Here is a 20625-nt window from a genome sequence, read left to right on the forward strand (position 1 = left end):
AGATGCAAGCTGCATTCCACTGACCCCTAGTCACAGGAGAGCCCGTAGAGCCTGGTGTCAAGAACACAGTACATGGTCACTGGAACAGTGGTCGCAGGTTATGTACGCGGACGAGTACAGGTATAGTCTGAATAGTGATTCTCGCCGGGGTTTCATCTGGCGTGAACCAGGGACCACATACAACCCCCAAATGTTCTTGAAAGGGACTTGCACGGAGGTCGTGGTTTGATGGTCTGGGTGGGATTGTGATTGGTGTACGTACACCCCTGCACATCTTTGACAGAGGAACTGTAACAGGTCAGGTGTATCGGGGTGCTGTGGGTCCCACCTTCCTTCTCATGCATGATAACGCACGGCCCCACCGAGCTGCCATCGTGGAGGAGTTCCTCGAAACAGAAGATATCAGGCGAATGGAGTGGCCTGTCTGTTCTACAGAGCTAAACCCGGTCGGGGACGTCTGGGATGCTCTCGGTCGACGTATCGCTACACGTCTTCAAACTCCTACGACACTTCAGGAGCTCCGACAGGCACTGGTGCAAGAATGGGAGGCTATACCGCAGCAGCTGCTCGACCACCTGATCCAGAGTATGCCAACCCGTTGTGCGGCCTGTGTACGTGTGCACGGTGATCATATCCCATACTGATGTCGGGGTACATGCGTAGGAGACAGTGGCGATTTCTACATCTACATCTACATTTATACTCCGCAAGCCACCCAACGGTGTGTGGCGGAGGGCACTTTACGTGCCACTGTCATTACCTCCCTTTCCTGTTCCAGTCGCGTATGGTTCGCAGGAAGAACGACTGTCGGAAAGCCTCTGTGCGCGCTCTAATCTCTCTAATTTTACATTCGTGATCTCCTCGGGAGGTATAAGTAGGGGGAAGCAATATATTCGATACCTCATCCAGAAACGCACCCTCTCGAAACCTGGCGAGCAAGCTACACCGCGAAGCAGAGCGCCTCTCTTGCAGAGTCCGCCACTTGAGTTTGTTAAACATCTCCGTAACGCTATCACGGTTACCAAATAACCCTGTGACGAAACGCGCCGCTCTTCTTTGGATCTTCTCTATCTCCTCCGTCAACCCGATCTGGTACGGATCCCACACTGATGAGCAATACTCAAGTACAGGTCGAACGAGTGTTTTGTAAGCCACCTCCTTTGTTGATGGACTACATTTTCTAAGGACTCTCCCAATGAATCTCAACCTGGTAGCACATGTGCTTCGTGACGGTTTTCTCAACTTATCACCAATACCGTGGACTTGCATATGTGTGTCGTGTATGTTTCCTATGTGCCTGTGCTATTAGCGCCAGTTTTGTGTAGTGCCACGTTGTTAATTTATGAGCATGAGTGTATTTTTTGGCAAAATAAACGCAACCTTGCAGAATTTCCGTTTATTGCTTTAATTTTGGACACCGGCGTAGTTACACCCTGCCCACCCTGCAGATGTGCAGGTTCTGCAAATCGCAGTAGCGTTTTTTTCCGGTCAGTGTTCGAAGATAAGTCGATTTTCGCACCGGCTGCGCTCCGCTCTTGCGGGCCAGGACTGTGCAGTGACCTCGACAGCGCTCGACAAGCGGCCGGCAAATGAGAACCAGCGTCCAGCCTGCTCGCCTCATTCTGCCAATTGCCGCCGGCGCCAACTGGTTCGTCCTCTGCCGCACCAGAGGTCGGCGTCCGTCTCAGACTGCTAACTCCGCACTTCTTTCCCACAGAGGTGAGTCCAGTACAGAAACTGGGCGCAACTGGCAAGGAAGCGCTCGGACGCGAGGTCGCAAGTTCAGTTTTTTGTAAGGCTTATTCGAAAGCGCTGTGTTAACAGTTATGACAAGACGTACACTACTGGCCATTAAAATTGCTACACCAAGAAGAAATGCAGATGGCAAACGGGTATTCATTGGACAAATATATTATACTGCAACTGAGATGAGATTACATTTTCACGCAACTTGAGTGCATAGATCCTGAGAAATCAGTACCCAGAACAACCACCTCTGGCCGTAATAACGGCCTTGATACTCCTGGGCATTGAGTCAAACAGAGCTCGGATGGCGTGTGCAGGTACAGCTGCCCATGCAGCTTCAACACGATACCACAGTTCATCAGGAGTAGTGACTGGCGTATTGAAACGAGCCAGTTGCTCGGCCACCATTGACCAGACGTTTTCATTTGGTGAGAGATCTGGAGAATGTGCTGGCCAGGGCAGCAGTCGAACATTTTCTGTATACAGAAAGGCCCGTAGAGAACCCACAACGTGCGGTCGTGCATTATCCTGCTGAAATGTAGGGTTTCGCAGGGATCGATTGAAGGGTAGAGCCACGGGTCTTAATACATCTGAAATGTAACGTCCACTGTCCCTCTCAGACTGCTAACTCTCGACAGAGGTCAGCCCAGTGCAGAAACTGAGCGCAACTGGCAAGGAAGCGCTCGGACGCGAGGTCGCAAGTTCAGTTTTTTGTAAGGCTTATTCGAAAGCGCTGTGTTAACAGTTATGAACGGACGTACACTACTGGCCATTAAAGTTGCTACACCAAGAAGAAATGCAGATGGCAAACGGCTATTCATTGGACAAATATATTATACTACAACTGAGATGTAAGATATTGCACGCATCGTGTGCAGCTCTGCAGGATGAATGGGCGTTACTGCCTCAACATGAGATTGATGGCATCATTCACACCATGCCCCGTCATTGTCAGGCCTCTAATGCTGCCACAGGTAGTCACACCCCATACTGAGCACATTAACCAGTTGTCAGAATGTGTGTACAAGTTGGAAAAACGAAGAACATTGTTGTCTAGTGTTATGCATGTTCACGCAACTTGGGTGCATAGATGCTGAGAAATCAATACCCAGAACAACCACCTCTGGCCGTAATAACGGCCTTGATACGCCTGGGCATTGAGTCAAACAGACCTTGGATGGCGTGTACAGGTACAGCTGCCCATGCAGCTTCAACACGATACCACAGTTCATCAACAGTAGTGACTGGCATATTGTGACGAGCCAGTTGCTCGGCCAACATTGACCAGACGTTTTCAGTTGGTGAGAGATCTGGAGAATGTGCTGGCCAGGGCAGCAATCGAACATTTTCTGTATCCAGAAAGGCCCGTACAGGACCTGAAACGTGCGGTCGTGCATTATCCTGCTGAAGTGTAGGGTTTCACAGTGATCGAATGAAGGGTAGAGCCACGGGTCGTAACACATCTGAAATGTAACGTCCACTGTTCAAAGTGCCGTCAGTGCGAACAAGGCGCGACAGAGACGTGTAACCAATGGCACTCCATACCGTCACGCCGGGTGATACGCCAGTATGGCGATGACGAATACACGCTTCCAATGTGCGTTCACCGCGATGTCGCCAAACACGGATGCTGCTGTAAACAGAACCTGGATTCATCCGAAAAGACGACGTTTTGCCATTCGTGCACCCAGGTTCGTCGTCGAGTACACCATCGCCGGCGCTCCTGTCTGTGATGCAGAATGAAGGGTAACTGCAGCCACAGTCTCCGAGCTGATAGTCCGTGCTGCTACAAACGTCGTCGAACTGTTCGTGCAGATGGTTGTTGTCTTGCAAACGTCCCCATCTGCTGACTCAGGGATCGAGACGTGACTGCACGATCCGTTACAGCCGTGCGGATAAGATGCCTGTCATCTCGACTGCTAGTGATACGAGCCCGTTGGGATCCAGCACGGCGTTCCGTATTACCCTCCTGAAGCCACCGATTCCATATTCTGCTAACAGTCATTGGATCTCGACCAACGCGAGCAGCAATGTCGCGATACGATAAACCGCAATCCCGATAGGCTACAATCCGACCTTCATCAAAATCGGAAACGTGATGGTACGCATTCCTCCTCCTTACACGAGGCATCACAACAACGTTTCACCAGGCAACGCCGGTCAACTGCTGTTTCTGTATAGAAATCGGTTGGAAACTTTCCTCATGTCAGCACGTTGTAGGTGTCGCCACCGGCGCCGACCTTGTGTGAATGCTCTGAAAAGCTAATCATTTGCATATCACAGCATCTTCTTCCTGTCCGTTACATTTCGCATCTGTACCACGTCATCTTCGTGGTGCAGCAATTTTAATAGCCAGTAGTGTATATTGAAACTTCCTGACAGATTAAAATTGTGTGCCGGAGCGAGACTGGAATTCGGGAGGTACTGGCAGAATTGGAGCTGTGAGGACCGGTCGTGACTCGTGCTTGGGTAGTTGGGTAGCTCAGTTGGCAGAGCACTTGCCTGCGAAAGGCAATAGGAGCCCGTGTATCCTATGCGGCAAGGCCGTTGTCCCTGACCATTTTGTACCCCATATTTTTTTAGTCCCTGTGCTGGCTGTAATACTGGTGGCACTCTACAACCCTCGCGAGATTTGTTCCGCTGATTTCGTCCCTTATGATGCTCGTCGTCCTGGATGCGTGACATCTGTGTGGTCTGAGTTTAGCTTTCGCTGTTCCTGCGCGTTTCCACTTTGCAGTCATATCACGAAGAGTCGACTTGTGCAGCTGCAGAAGGGTTGGAATGTCGATGACGGATTTTCTGCTCAGTTGACGGCCAGTGTCCAGCTCACGTTCGAAGTCACTCAGCTTTCTTGACCGACCCATTCTGCTCTTCCCGCTTCTCTACTGAGAACACAATGCTCCCCAACTCTTTTTATACTGGCGGATCCGCCTACGATGGTCAATTCTGCATTACTCGCGGATGGACACTTTCGATCAGATAGAGTGTTTGATATGATGTTGGTGTTGTGGTGTTGCTGTTTGTAATCTACCCCTTCCTTCCTACTTCCATCTGGAGTCCACATTAAAGCCTTTTATGAAGATTTGAGAGCAGCGAAGATTACAATAAACTTTCTAGTTTATGTAGCTTGTCATGTTGAGTTTTTTCTCCAGTTATTCTTGTCTGGTTGTCTGAAAATGTCACATCAGGTCCTCACGGTTGGTTTGAACTAAATAAATCTGAAGACTGTTGCAGAAGTTTTTTTGTTACGTAAATATATTTCCTCAAATTTTAGTATATTATACAGTCTTTTGATTTTTCACATTAGCAAAGCCGCAATTACATTTTTCACACAAAAATACGAAATTACGTCTGATCACATCAGAGGCAAGCTTACGACTCTCTCACTCTGCGGAAATAACCATATTCCAAGGCGTTCACAATTTTTCTTAACAAATGAATTCCTACTAGTTTTACTTACATTCTTACTTTCAGTCATTATTTCTTAAATGAATGCAGAAATAAACATAGTAAAAAGTACAGGACTGCGTAATTAATAACAGAAATTTTAAGTGTGAAAATGTTTCGTAATTTCAAATTTTTCTAAACAAAAAAAATATATTTAGCAGTACATTCAGAACTAGTACTTATCGATTATAACATCGAAACTAAAATATTTTATAAAGTTATTCCTTTTCATAAATTTTAGCTTGAAATATAACGTATTGTGTATAAAATTATATGAAAGTTTTCAGAAGAGATAGTATTGACCCGTCCACATTTCGAAAAATAGTACTGGTATCGACAACTACTGTTGGGGGGAAGTAATGCTAGGGTAGGATGTCATATTACATGTTCGTCAGCTTGATGTACAGACTGCTACAAAAGTTGAACGGTCTGAGGAATCGTTATGGCGTCTGGTATGGTGGGGGCGCAACTTACAGGAGCTATGGCGACAGCGGTGGCCATCTTGAAATCCACCATCTTGAATACGTGATTCAAATGGGGTGGGGGTTGTCATGTGGCACATCATTCTGAATTGCCTCATTCTGAGAAATACATATATGCAATCTGTTTTAAGACATCGTCATTTTTGTAGGAGTTATGACCTGGTGACTGTCACCTGATATAGCTGACAACAGACGTGTACTGCAGTGTGAACTTTTTACAAACAATGCCACAATTTCTTTCACATTCTCCTTCTCGGTGGCTGTTCTTGGACGTCCACTGTGTGGCTTGTGCACTACAGAATCTGTTGTACGAAATGTGTCCAATAACTTGGATACTGTCATCAGCAAAATGTGATTTCTGTCACGAAGCCAGGCAATGAAGCCAGCAGCAAACACTCCAGTACTTCATCCACCACTCATTAACACAATTTCAATGCGCTCTTTCTGTGTAAGTGCTAATTTGGATCAACTGCAACAATAAACAGAATTGATCACCTCCTTGAAACTTCAGATTTTAACAAGTCATAACTCCTACACAAATTAAGATATCTTAAAACAGATTTCATACGCGTATTCCTGAGAAAGAGGTAGTTCGAAATAATGTGCCACGTGACCCTCTTCTCATTTGAAACACGTAACCCAAACCAAGATGGCGGCTTTCAAGATGGCCGATACTGTCACCACAACACCTGTAAGTTCCCCCTCGCCCCACTCCCCTATAGAGACCCTATACCAGACGCCATTGTGATTTCTCACACCATTCAAGTTTTTTAGGGGTGTGTTCAGACTTTTGCTTCACCGTGTAGTAATGGCGCTGTTGGTGTGATGGAGATTTGCTTGTCTTTATGATTATGTTTATGTCACGGTGATGTGAATGCGTTGACTTTGATACGGTGGTGATGTCGACGAGTCGCTGTTATGGTGAAGTCGGCGTGGTGGTGATGTGGCCGTGTTTACTTTTTCAGAGGCACGATGCGCCAGTGGTGATCTGCTTGTCATTATGATCATGTTTATGTCACGGTGATGTGATTGCGTAGACTTTGATACGGTGGTGATGTCGACGTGTCGTTGTTACGTTGAAGTTGGCGTGGTGGAAATGTGGCCGTTTTTACTTTTTCAGTGGCACGACGTGCTGGTGGTGATCTGCATGTCGTTATGATTATGTTTATGTGACGGTGATGTGATTGCGTAGACTTTGATATGGTGGTGATGTCGACGTGTCGTTGTTACGTTGAAGTTGGCGTGGTGGAAATGTGGCCGTTTTTACTTTTTCAGTGGCACGACGTGCTGGTGGTGATCTACATGTCGTTATGATTATGTTTATGTGACGGTGATGTGATTGCGTAGACTTTGATACGGTGGTGATGTCGACGTGTCGTTGTTACGTTGAAGTTGGCGTGGTGGAAATGTGGCCGTTTTTACTTTTTCAGTGGCACGACGTGCTGGTGGTGATCTACATGTCGTTATGATTATGTTTATGTGACGGTGATGTGATTGCGTAGACTTTGATACGGTGGTGATGTCGACGTGCTGCTGTCACGGTGAAGTCGGCGTGGCGGTGATGTGGCCGTGTTTACTTTTTCAGAGGCACGACGCGCTGGTGGTGATCTGCTTGTCGTTATGATTATGTTTGTGTCACGGTGATGTGATTGCTTTGACTTTGATACGGTGGTGATGTCGACAAGTCGCTGTTACGGTGAAGTCGGCGTGGCGGTGATGTGGCCGTGTTTACTTTTTCAGAGGCACGACGTGCTGGTGGTGATCTGCTTGTCGTTATGATCATGTTTATGTCACGGTGATGTGATTGCGTAGACTCTGATACGGTGGTGATGTCGACGTGCTGCTGTTGAAGTCGGTGTGGCGGTGATGTGGCCGTGTCTACTTTTTCAGTGGCACGACGCGCTGGTGGTGATCTGCTTGTCGTTATGATCATGTTTATGTCACGGTGATGTGATTGCGTTGACTCTGATACGGTGGTGATGTCGACGTGTCGCTGTTACGGTGCAGTTGGCTTGGCGCTGATGTGGCCGTGTTTACTTTTTCAGAGGCACGACGCGCTGGTGGTGCGCTCCGAGTCGAAGGTGACGGCGGAGGTGGTGGCTGCGGGGGCGGGCGCGTCGCTGCGCGCCGTCGCCAGGGCCGGCACTGGCGTCGACAACATCGACGTCGACGCCGCCACCCGCCGCGGCGTCATCGTCCTCAAGTAAGCACACTGCACCGCTGCGGCCGCCGCTCTGCCCCGTCCAGCGAACCTCCAGATCCGACCTGTCTCAATGGGTCCCGTTTACAACCATTAGCTGCACCGCATTCTTCTCGTCTGTCTCACCCATTCTGCACGCGAACACTGCCACTCTGAAACTTCCTTGCAGATTCAAACTGTGTGCCGGACCGAGATTCGAACTCGGCACCTTTGCCTTTCGCGAACAAGTGCTCTACCAACTGAGCTACCCAAGCACGACTCACGCCCCGTCTTCACAGCTTTACTTCCGCCAGTACCTCGCCTCCTACCTTCCAAACTTTACAAAAGCTCTCCTGCGAACCTAGCAGTACTAGCACTCCTGAAAGAAAGGATATTGCGGAGACATGGCTTAGCCACAGCCTGGGGGATGTTTCCAGAATGAGATTTTCACTCTGCAGCGGAGTGTGCGCTGATGTGAAACTTCCTGGCAGATTCTGCAAGGTTCGCAGGAGAGCTTCTGTTAAGTTTGGAAGGTAAGAGGTGAGGTACTGGCAGAAGTAAAGCTGTGAGGACGGGGCGTGAGTTGTGCTTGGGTAGCTCATTTGGTAGAGCACTTGTCCCCGAAAGGTAAAGGTCCCGAGTTCGAGTCTCGGTCGGGCACACAGTTTTAATCTGCCAGGAAGTTTCACATCAGCGCACACTCCGCTGCAGAGTGAGAATCTCATTCCTGAAACATCCCCCGGCTGTGGCTAAGCCATGTCTCCGCAGTATCCTTTCTTTCAGGAGTGCTAGTTCTGCAAGGTTCGCAGGAGAGCTTCTGTAAAGTTTGGAAGGTAGGAGGTGAGGTACTGGCAGAAGTAAAGCTGTGAGGACGGGGCGTGAGTCGTGCTTCGGTAGCTCAGTTGGTAGAGCACTTGCCCGCGAAAGGCAAAGGTCCCGAGTTCGAGTCTCGGTCGGGCACACAGTTTTAATCTGCCAGGAAGTTTCATATCAGCGCACACTCGGCTGCAGAGTGAAAATCTCATTCTGGAAACATCCCCCAAGCTGTGGCTAAGCCATGTCTCCGCAGTATCCTTTCTTTCAGGAGTGCTAGTTCTGCAAGGTTCGCAGGAGAGCTTCTGTAAAGTTTGGAAGGTAGGAGGTGAGGTACTGGCAGAAGTAAAGCTGTGAGGACGGGGCGTGAGTCGTGCTTCGGTAGCTCAGTTGGTAGAGCACTTGCCCGCGAAAGGCAAAGGTCCCGAGTTCGAGTCTCGGTCGGGCACACAGTTTTAATCTGCCAGGAAGTTTCATATCAGCGCACACTCGGCTGCAGAGTGAAAATCTCATTCTGGAAACATCCCCCAAGCTGTGGCTAAGCCATGTCTCCGCTGTATCCTTTCTTTCAGGAGTGCTAGTTCTGCAAGTTCGCAGGAGAGCTTCTGTAAAGTTTGGAAGGTAGGAGACGAGGTACTGGCAGAAGTAAAGCTGTGAGTACCGGCCGTGAGTCGTGCTTCGGTAGCTCAGTTGGTAGAGCACTTGCCCGCGAAAGGCAAAGGTCCCGAGTTCGAGTCTCGGTCGGGCACACAGTTTTAATCTGCCAGGAAGTTTCATATCAGCGCACACTCGGCTGCAGAGTGAAAATCTCATTCTGGAAACATCCCCCAAGCTGTGGCTAAGCCATGTCTCCGCTGTATCCTTTCTTTCAGGAGTGCTAGTTCTGCAAGTTCGCAGGAGAGCTTCTGTAAAGTTTGGAAGGTAGGAGACGAGGTACTGGCAGAAGTAAAGCTGTGAGTACCGGCCGTGAGTCGTGCTTCGGTAGCTCAGTTGGTAGAGCACTTGCCCGCGAAAGGCAAAGGTCCCGAGTTCGAGTCTCGGTCGGGCACACAGTTTTAATCTGCCAGGAAGTTTCATATCAGCGCACACTCCGCTGGAGAGTGAAAATCTCATTCTGGAAGCTTCTGTAAAGTTTGGATGGTAGGAGGCGAGGTACTGGCAGAAGTAAAGCTGTGAGGACGGGGCGTGAGTTGTGCTTGGATAGCTCATTTGGTAGAGCACTTGTCGGCGAAAGGCAAAGTCCCGAGTTCGAGTCTCGGTCCGGCACACAGTTTTAATCTGCCAGGAAGTTTCACATCAGCGCACTCTCCGCTGCAGACTTAAAATCTCATACTGCGACTCTGGTAAAAATAATTATTGATACCTGTTTATTTGCGGCCGCACTCCTCGAATATTTTACACAAATATAACATCTTCTCTCTGGACTGTTACTAAACTATTCATTGACGATAGCGATTTCCCTGTTACACCAATCTCAAGTGGCAGCTCGCTGTCAACCGTGTCTGAGCACGGTCCCTCCTCTCAAGAGGACACGGTTGTTGTGTCAGACCCCTATTTACGTATCTGATATGTACACTGAAGTGCCAAAGAAACTGGTATAGGCACGTGTATTCAAATACAGAGATATGTAAACAAACAGAATACGAAGCTGCGTTCTGCAACGCCTGTATAAGACAACAAGTGACTGGCACAGTTGTTAGATCGATTACTGCTGCTACAATGGCAGGTTATCAAGATTTAAGTGGGTCTGAACGTGGTACTATAGTCGGCGCTCGACCGATGGGACACAGCATCTCCGAGGCAGCCATGAAGTGGGGATTTTCTCTTACGACCATTTCACGAGTGTACCGTGAATATCAGGAATCCGGTAAAACATCGATTCTCCTACATCTCTGCGACGGGAAAAAGATCCTGCAAGAACGGGACCAACGACGTCTGAAGAGAATTGTTCAACGTGACAGAAAGGCAGCCTTTCCGCAAATTGTTTCAGATTTGAATGCTGCGCCATAAACGTCAGGAAACATAATCGATGTGGGCTTTTGGAGCTTAAGGACCACTCGTGTACCCTCGATGACTGCACGACACAAGGCTTTACGCCTCGCCTGGGCCCGTCAACACTAACATTGGACTGTTGATGACTGGAAGCATGTTGCTTGGTCGGACGAGTCTCGTTTCAAATTGTATCGAGTGGATGGACGTGTACTGGTATGGAGACAACCACATGAATCCATGAACCCTGCATGTCAGCAGCTGACTGTTCAAGCTGGTGGAGGCTCTCTAATGGTGTGGGGCGTGTGCAGTTGGAGTGATATGGGACCACTGATACTTATAGATACGACTAAGACAGGTGGCACAAACGTAAGCGTCCTGTCTGATCACCTGCATTCATTCACGTCAATTGCGCATTCCGACGGACTTGTGCAATTCCAGCAGGACAACGCGGCACCCCACACGCCTAGAACTACACGTGACACGTACATAAGCATTTTGTCTGATCAGTTGCATCCATTCATGTCCATTGTGCATTCTGACGGACTTGGGCATTTCCAGCAGGACAATGCGTCACCCCACACGTCCGGAGTTGCTACAGAGTGGCTCCAGGAACGTTCATCTGCGTTTAAATACTTCCGCTCTCCTCCAAACTCCCCCCCAGACATGAACATTTTTGAGCATATCTGGGATGCCTTGCAGCGTGCTGTTCGTAAGAGATGTCAACCCTTTCGTATTCTAACGGATTTGTCGACAGCCTGCAGGGTTCATGGTGTCAGTTCCCTCCAGCACTACTTCAGACATTAGTCGAGTCCACGCCACATCGTGTTGCGGCACTTGTACGTGCTCGCGAGGGCCCTACACGATATCAGGCAAGTGTACCAGTTTCTTTGGCTCTTCGGTGTACATACATCTAATTTTACACTATGTTACCTCGTATGAACTGCAGATTGAAACTGAAGAAACTTCAAAAAGGTGGGAATTTAAGGAGATGGGACCTGGATAAACTGACTAAAACGGAGGTTGTAGAGAGTTTCAGGAAGAGCATAAGGGAACAATTGACAGGAATGGGGGAAAGAAATACAGTAGAAGAAGAATGGGTAGCTCTGAGGGATGAAGTAGTGAAGGCAGCAGAGGATCAAGTAGGTAAAAAGACGAGGGCTAATAGAAATCCTTGGGTAACAGAAGAAATATTGAATTTAATTGATGAAAGGAGAAAATATAAAAATGCAGTAAATGAAGCAGGCAAAAAGGAATACAAACGTCTCAAAAATGATATCGACAGGAAGTGCAAAATGGCTAAGCAGGGACGGCTAGAGGACAAATGTAAGGATGTAGAGGCTTGTCTCACTAGGGGTAAGATAGATACTGCCTACAGGAAAATTAAAGAGACCTTTGGAGAAAAGAGAACCACTTGTATGAATATCAAGAGCTCAGATGGCAACCCAGTTCTAAGCAAAGAAGGGAAGGCAGAAAGGTGGAAGGAGTATATAGAGGGTTTATACAAGGGCGATGTACTTGAGGACAATATTATGGAAATGGAAGAGGATGTAGATGAAGACGAAATGGGAGATAAGATACTGCGTGAAGAGTTTGACAGAGCACTGAAAGACCTGAGTCGAAACAAGGCTCCGGGAGTAGACAACATTCCATTTGAACTACTGATGGCCTCGGGAGAGCCAGTCATGACAAAACTCTACCATCTGGTGAGCACGATGTATGAGACAGGAGAAATACCCTCAGACTTCAAGAAGAATATAATAATTCCAATCCCAAAGAAAGCAGGTGTTGACAGATGTGAAAATTACCGAACTATCAGTTTAATAAGTGACAGCTGCAAAATACTAACGCGAATTCTTTACAGACGAATGGAAAAACTGGTAGAAGCCGACCTCGGGGAAGATCAGTTTGGATTCCGTAGAAATGTTGGAACACGTGAGGCAATACTGACCTTACGACTTATCTTAGAAGAAAGATTAAGAAAAGGCAAACCTACGTTTCTAGCATTTGTAGACTTAGAGAAAGCTTTTGACAATGTTAACTGGAATACTCTCTTTCAAATTCTGAAGGTGGCAGGGGCTATTTACAGTTTGTACAGAAACCAGATGGCAGTTATAAGAGTCGAGGGGCATGAAAGGGAAGCAGTGGTTGGGAAAGGAGTAAGACAGGGTTGTAGCCTCTCCCCGATGTTATTCAATCTGTATATTGAGCAAGCAGTAAAGGAAACAAAAGAAAAATTCGGAGTAGGCATAAAAATTCATGGAGAAGAAGTAAAGACTTTGAGGTTCGCCGATGACATTGTAATTCTGTCAGAGACAGCAAAGGACTTGGAAGAGCAGTTGAACGGAATGGACAGTGTCTTGAAAGGAGGATATAAGATGAACATCAACAAAAGCAAAACGAGGATAATGGAATCTAGTCAAATTAAGTCAGGTGATGCTGAGGGAATTAGATTAGGAAATGAGACACTTAAAGTAGTAAAGGAGTTTTGCTATTTAGGGAGTAAAATAACCGATGATGGTCGAAGTAGAGAGGATATAAAATGTAGACTGGCAATGGCAAGGAAAGCGTTTCTGAAGAAGAGGAATTTGTTAACATCGAGTATAGATTTAAGTGTCAGGAAGTCATTTCTGAAAGTATTTGTATGGAGTGTAGCCATGTATGGAAGTGAAACATGGACGATAACTAGTTTGGACAAGAAGAGAATAGAAGCTTTCGAAATGTGGTGCTACAGAAGAATGCTGAAGATAAGGTGGGTAGATCACGTAACTAATGAGGAGGTATTGAATAGGATTGGGGAGAAGAGAAGTTTGTGGCACAACTTGACTAGAAGAAGGGATCGGTTGGTAGGACATGTTTTGAGGCATCAAGGGATCACAAATTTAGCATTGGAGGGCAGTGTGGAGGGTCAAAATCGTAGAGGGAGACCAAGAGATGAATACACTAAGCAGATTCAGAAGGATGTAGGTTGCAGTAGATACTGGGAGATGAAGAAGCTTGTACAGGATAGAGTAGCATGGAGAGCTGCATCAAACCAGTCTCAGGACTGAAGACCAGAACAACAACAACCTCGTATTATACTGCTGCTGAACCAGCGGCTAGCCGGGCAGGCACCTTGACTATACTTCCACCATTCGACAGAATTCTTCACGTCGCCCCCTTGACCCGCCTAAAAAGACTGAGCCAGCATCCCACTGCAATAAGTGAGGTGTTGAGCTCAAGAAAATGGAAACAGGTTTGAATTATCCCTCAGATTAGGTTCAAAATGATTCAAATGGCTCTGAGCATTATGGGACTTAACTTCTGAGGTCATCAGTCCCCTAACTAACCTAAGGACATGACACACATCCATGCCCGAGGCAGGATTCGAACCTCTCAGCTTAGGAATATGCAGTAAGCTTCCATAAGCTATACAGTTACCTCTAGGATGACAGCTGTTTAGCATTAAGTGATGATAATTTGTTGTCATTCTGTACTGTCTGTTGTCTAACTAACCATTCACCGTGTTTCGCCTGTTCCAGCACTCCCGGCGGCAACTCCGTGAGCGCCTGCGAACTCACCTGCTCTCTCATCACCGTCCTCGCCAGGTCAGTAAGTCCACAAGACTCACCGCTGTCTCAAACCATGTTTGTGTTTTTCATTTGACTGCAGCTTCGATACACTATTCCGGATGTAAACACATAAAACTGAAGCCGGTCACTTTTTTGAATCATCAGCAGCAGCACTCCGTCTTCAGGCCACAAGTGGCCCATCGCGACCATCCGACCGCCGTGTCATCCTCAGTGGAGGATGCGGATAGGAGGGGCGTGTGGTCAGCACACTGCTCTCTCGGTCGTTATGATGGTTCTCTGTGACCGGAGCCGCTACTTCTCAGTCGAGTAGCTCCTCAGTTTGCCTCACAAGGGCTGAGTGCACCCCACTTGCCAACAGCGCTCGGCAGGCCGGACGGTCACCCATCCGAGCGTTAGCCCAGCCGGACAGCGCTTAACTTCGGTGATTTGACGGGAACCGGTGTATCCATTGCGGCAAGCCCGTTGCCACTTTCTTGAATAGTTATTTATTATTCCACTAACCGGTTTTCTAACCTTTTCAGATTTATCTTCAGATGGTTTTCTGCAAGTTAGATCACTGTTTCTAGCATAATGCTGGGCCAGAATGAGATTTTCACTCTGCAGCGGAGTGTGCGCTGATATGAAACTTCCTGGCAGATTAAAACTGTGTGCCCGACCGAGACTCGAACTCGGAAATCTCATTCTGGAAACATCCCCCAGGCTGTGGCTAAGCCATGTCTCCGCAATATCCTTTCTTTCAGGAGTGCTAGTTCTGCAAGGTTCGCAGGAGAGCTTCTGTAAAGTTTGGAAGGTAGGAGACGGGGTACTGGCAGAAGTAAAGCTGTGAGTACCGGGCGTGAGTCGTGCTTCGGTAGCTCAGATGGTAGAGCGCTTGCCCGCGAAAGGCAAAGGTCCCGAGTTCGAGTCTCGGTCGGGCACACAGTTTTAATCTGCCAGGAAGTTTCATAATGCTGGGAGCTAACTCTGTGACAAAAATGGAACACGCTTTAGTGTATCGCCATGAGTACTGTTTATCTGTCGATATGGATGCAAAATTTTTAGTTTTATACTTACTGCGACAATATGGGCGCCTTTTTTTCTGTTAGTGTCCATCTCTCTGCCTCCATTTCGATGGCCAGTTGGTACATCACTTCACACACTTTTACACAATTTGTACACATTTACACTGTGATCGCGAAACTTTGCCAGCATCCAGCGTGTGCTATACAACTGTTGCTTGTCACAAAGATCTTGACAAAAGATATGACACAGGTCTACTTTGGTCAGAGATGCTATTTGTTTTTTTTTTCGCCCTATATCGACTTTAAAACATAAAAACAAAAACAAATAACATCACTGAGCAAAGTAGGCCCATGTCATATCGTTTGTCAAAATCTTCGTAACAGGCAACAGTTGTATAGCACACGCTGGATGCTGGCAAAGTTTCGCGATCACAGTGTAAATGTTTACAAATTGTGTGAAAGTGCGTGAATTGATGTACCAACTGGCCATCAGTATGGAGGCAGACGGATGGACACTAACAGAAAAAAAAGCCGCCCGTATTGTCGCAGTAAGTACAAAACTAAAATTTTGCGTCCATATCGACAGATGAACAAATACTCATGGCGATACATTAAACTTTAACATGCTTTAATGATTAAAGCATGTTCCATCTTTGTCACAGAGCAAGTAGCCAGCATCATGCTGGAAATAGTGATGTAGCTTCCAGAAAACCATCTGAAAATGAACCTCAAAATATTCGAAAACCGGTTAATGGAATAATAAATAACTATTCAAGAAAGTGACTGGTTGCAGTTTTATGTATCATATGCTATTCAGACGTAAACAACTACACTCTTCAGCTTTCAACAATTACTCTGTTCAACGATCGTCAGTTACAAAAACAAACTGACTTTTTTTAGAAGGGTATGAACGTGCAAATTACTTAAGAACAACACTTTTTCACTATTAGCGAAATAGGGCAGCTGCATAAAGTCTGAATATAGCAACAATAATTAAATTTTTCTTCAGGAAAAATGTTTACAAACAGGTCAGCACAGTAGAACTCTTTGACATACAATCAATTATGTTAATTTCCGATATGTTAGTTTGACAATGATATTATTCAAGAAAAGTTTGTTAATTAATGAATAAAGTCGTGATTTCTGTATAGGTCCTTGGTCGTATTTTACAATTGCTTCTCAGCCATCTAAGGAATGAGTTACTGTTCTGTACTAAGAGACTAATAATGCTTGTAGAAATGATTTTCTGGACTTCCTAAGATCTGCTAGGAATTGTTCGCTGTGTTGCTGGAACCTGGGACATTCGAGGATTAAATGATGAACATCTCACAGAGCTGTGTTACTGCGATCAGAAATGTCTGACTTACAGAACAGGAAAGGCACCACAGGACATTTTAATTTGCATTGTCTATACTTTTACAAATAAATTCATAACACTTTGTCAGCATGACCAGGAAGTATTCAGGATTCACACTCATAGCAGTGGAAGTTCAAAAACATAACAAAATAATTTTTTTTTATATGTGGAATTTCATAATTTTTTTCACTTATTATTGGCTGCACTTGTTACTATAGGTACACTTTTCTTCACAAGCAAGGGAGATTCTTCGATGAATTCTGCACAGCATACGAACTATACTTAAATATGTATGAAACTCTAGAATTTTCCAAATTTGTTAAAAACTGTGGTAAAAATTCAGATAATTAAATATGAAAGTTGAGTTTTTTCTAAACAAGAAGTTTAAAATTTAACAGCTCACTCATTTTTTCATTCATTAAATCAATTCTACATTGTTCACTCACTTCATGACTTGAAAAATGAGAGCGTGGATGTCATACCGTCATACGTACAGAGCAAGATTAGCACCTGGTGGACACAATTGTAACTAATGTGTTTTCCCGAGTAAATCGGTTCCGCATTAACGCATTAGCATATCTACCAAGTTCCACTGTCGTGCGATAGTTACAAGCCACACTAAACGCCTTGAACAGGTGCACTTTAATTGTCAACACTCGATACGAAGTTCTGTACATGTGATCGACGATATTGTCAAATACGTTTGCTTACTTCATAATCTCACTGGCTGAGGACGAACTGAACATTATCCTGTAATGAAAACAAGTTGAAATTCGAATTTGACAATTTTTCGACCGTGAATGTAAAGGTTTCTAACTGCCGTTATCAGTCACAAAATGTGTTAACTAGTGTATCATTCATTTATTGTGCGAGGTGTTTCGAGGTTATACCTCATCATCAGGCTATATGGCATTACAAAAAGAATTTCACAATAGGATCATGAAGATCTTAAACAGTCTTTTCATAAATGCTGTGGTTGCCCTGGGGAAGAAGAAGAGAAGACCAAGTAAGAATCGATGCCACTCAATTTGTTCTTATGGCGTGGTGGGAAACATCTCAGCTCATTGCAGAGAGACTGTCACGCCATAAGAACAAAGTGAGTGCCTGTTACATAACTTTTTCATGCAAACATCAGTCCTGCTTCCAAAGTGACATCGATTCTTACTTGGTCTTCTCTTCTTCTCCCACAGGATAACCACAGCATTTATGAAAAGATTGTTTAAGATCTGCATGATCCTATTGTGAAATTGTTTTTGTAATGCCACATAGCCTGATGGTAGGATGTACCCTCTAAACAAGTTGCACAGTAAATGAACGATACATTAGTTAAGAAATTTTGTGATTGGTAGTGGTACACCTACATCTACGTGATTACTCATCCATTCACAAAAAAGTGCCTGACAGAGGGTTCAATGGACCACCTTCAAGCTGTCTCTCTACCGTTACACTCTCGAACGGCACGTGGGAAAAACGAGCATTTAAATTTTTCTGTCCGAGCCCTGTTTCTCTTATTTCATCGTGATGATCATTTCTCCCTATGTAGGTGGGTGCCAAAAGAATATTTTCGCAATCGGTGGAGAAAACTGGTGATTGAAATTTAATGAGAAGATGCCGTCGCAACGAAAAACGCCTTTGTTTTAATCATTGCCACTCCAATTCACGTATCATGTCTGTGACACTATCTCCCCTATTTCGCGATAATACAAAACGAGCTGCCATTCTTTGTACTTTTTCAATGTCATCCGTCAGTCCCTCACTACACAGCAATACTCCAGAATAGGGCGGACAAGCGTGGTGTAAACAGTCTCTTTAGTAGACCTGTTTCACCTTAGGTAGTTAGAAACCTGTACATAAGTTTAAATTCGACAGATGTCACGCATCCAGACTCCAACTGCTAGTCCAAGGCAATGGACCACGAGTATTCCCAAACTCTTACAAACTTGCCTCAAACCATTGTTGGTTATTACACGTTTTACTGAGACAATAAACTTTTTCATATACGTGTTATCCTCGATTTAACTTCCACTTCATTCGAAATTTGTCCAAAAGGAGCCGTATTATGATGCCTTGTGTCTCTAAGATCAGACAAATATAACCTGGAAATATTTGACCAATTTATACTTCCAGTACCCATGCTCGATACTGCCGAAGAGAAGTGTAACACGGGTTGTGGATGCTCCTTCTGCCGCTGCTCAGCTATATACTAAGCGTGAATGAGATTTTCACTCTGCAGCAGAGTGTGCGCTGATATGAAACTTCCTGGCAGATTAAAACTGTGTGCACCGACCGAGACTCGAACTCGGGACGTTTGCTCAGATGGTAGAGCACTTGCCCCCGAAAGGCAAAGGTCCCGAGTTCGAGTCTCGGTCGGTGCATACAGTTTTAATCTGCCAGGAAGTTTCATCTAAGCGTGGCTCAGAGCGGTGGGCCAATAAATGTAAAAACTGGTATAGGAAAGCTGTTGACAGGTTCCGCCGTTATGGTAGCGTCGCAGCTCCTTTCTTTATACGTAAGCAGCCTCATATGCCTCTGCGGAGAACGCCTGCGCTGCAGGCAACCTGCAGCACACACCTACTGTACAGGTTGTATCTGCTCAATAAACAAGGAGTCGCTATCGTCACCATGTTTTACACAGGAAACGCACGAACAAGTTGAAGACTGCTCTGCTCTCATCGATTTTATCCGTACTTACAGGAATCAGTTTCTTAAAACAATACGATACAGCTCTGGAAAATATTCGAAAAAACTTTGAAGTGTGTGTGTATCTTAGCGGTGGTAGATATAAGCGGTGATCAAAAAGTTTCCCTTCCAAGGTCCTACAGTCCAGACTACCATCGATGCACCATATTGAAGATACCCGTTTGGTAAAACACCGTGGCCTGCTGCGTGAAGAAATCCGTAACTGCCTGCAAGAACAACCTCGGCCGTACAAGGCTTATTTAAAGGGACCTGTTGCTGTTGTTGTTGTTGTGGTCTTCAGTCCTGGTTTGATGCAGCTCTCCATGCTACTCTATCCTGTGCCAGCTTCTTCATCTCCCAGTACGTACTGCAACCTACATCCTTTTGAGTCTGTTTACTGAATTCATCCCTTGGTCTCCCTCTACGAATTTTACCCTCCACGCTGTCCTCCAATACTAAATTGGTGATCCCTTGATGCCTCAGAACATGTCCTACCAACCGGTCCCTTCTTCTAGTCAAGTTGTGCCTCAAACTCCACCCCAATTCTATTCAATACCTCCTCATTAGTTATGTGATCTACCCGTCTAATCTTCAGCATTCTTCTGTAGCACCACATTTCGAAAGCTTCTATTCTCTTCTTGTCCAAACTATTTATCGTCCACGTTTCACTTCCATACATGGCTACACTCCATACAAATACTTTCAGAAATGACTTCCTGACATTTAAATCTATACTCGATGTTAACAAATTTCTCTTCTTCAGAAACGTTTTCCTTGCCATTGTCAGTCTACATTTTATATCCTCTCTACTTCGACCATCATTAGTTACATTGCTCCCCAGATAGCAAAACTCATTTACTACTTTAAGCGTCTCATTTCCTAATCTAATTCCCTCAGCATCACCCGATTTAACTCGACTACATTCCATTATCCTCGTTTTGCTTTTGTTGATGTTCATCTTATATCCTCCTTTCAAGACACTATCCATTCCGTTCAGATGCTTTTCTGGTCTTTCGCTGTCTCTGACAGAATCTCATTGTGATCGGCAAACCTGAAAGTTTCTGAAACTTCCTGGCAGATTAAAACTGTGTGCCGGACCGAGACTCGAGCTCGGGACCTTTGCCTTTCGCGGGCAAGTGCTCTCGGTCCGGCACACAGTTTTAATCTGCCAGAAAGTCTCACATGAGCGCACACTCCACTGTAGAGTGAAAATTTCATTCTGAAAGTTTTCATTTCTTCTCCATGGATTTTACTTCCTACTCCGAAATTTTCTTTTGTTTCCTTCACTGCTTGCTCAATATACAGATTGAATAACATCGGGGATAGGCTACAACCCTGTCTCACTCCCTTCCCAACCACT

General features: G+C 45.7%; 1 protein-coding gene across 1 annotated transcript in view; it reads left to right on the forward strand.

Moving 5' to 3' along the window:
- Window positions 1–20625, forward strand: part of LOC126108121 (D-3-phosphoglycerate dehydrogenase) — an 88949-nt gene that overhangs the window by 43463 nt on the left and 24861 nt on the right. The window contains exons 2-3 of the mRNA XM_049913365.1: window positions 7721–7878; window positions 14178–14243. Coding sequence (XP_049769322.1) covers window positions 7721–7878; window positions 14178–14243 — 224 coding nt within the window. The remainder of the gene's footprint in view (window positions 1–7720; window positions 7879–14177; window positions 14244–20625) is intronic.

The sequence above is a fragment of the Schistocerca cancellata genome, chromosome 11 (assembly GCF_023864275.1).
Source record: "Schistocerca cancellata isolate TAMUIC-IGC-003103 chromosome 11, iqSchCanc2.1, whole genome shotgun sequence".
NCBI lineage: Eukaryota > Metazoa > Arthropoda > Insecta > Orthoptera > Acrididae > Schistocerca > Schistocerca cancellata.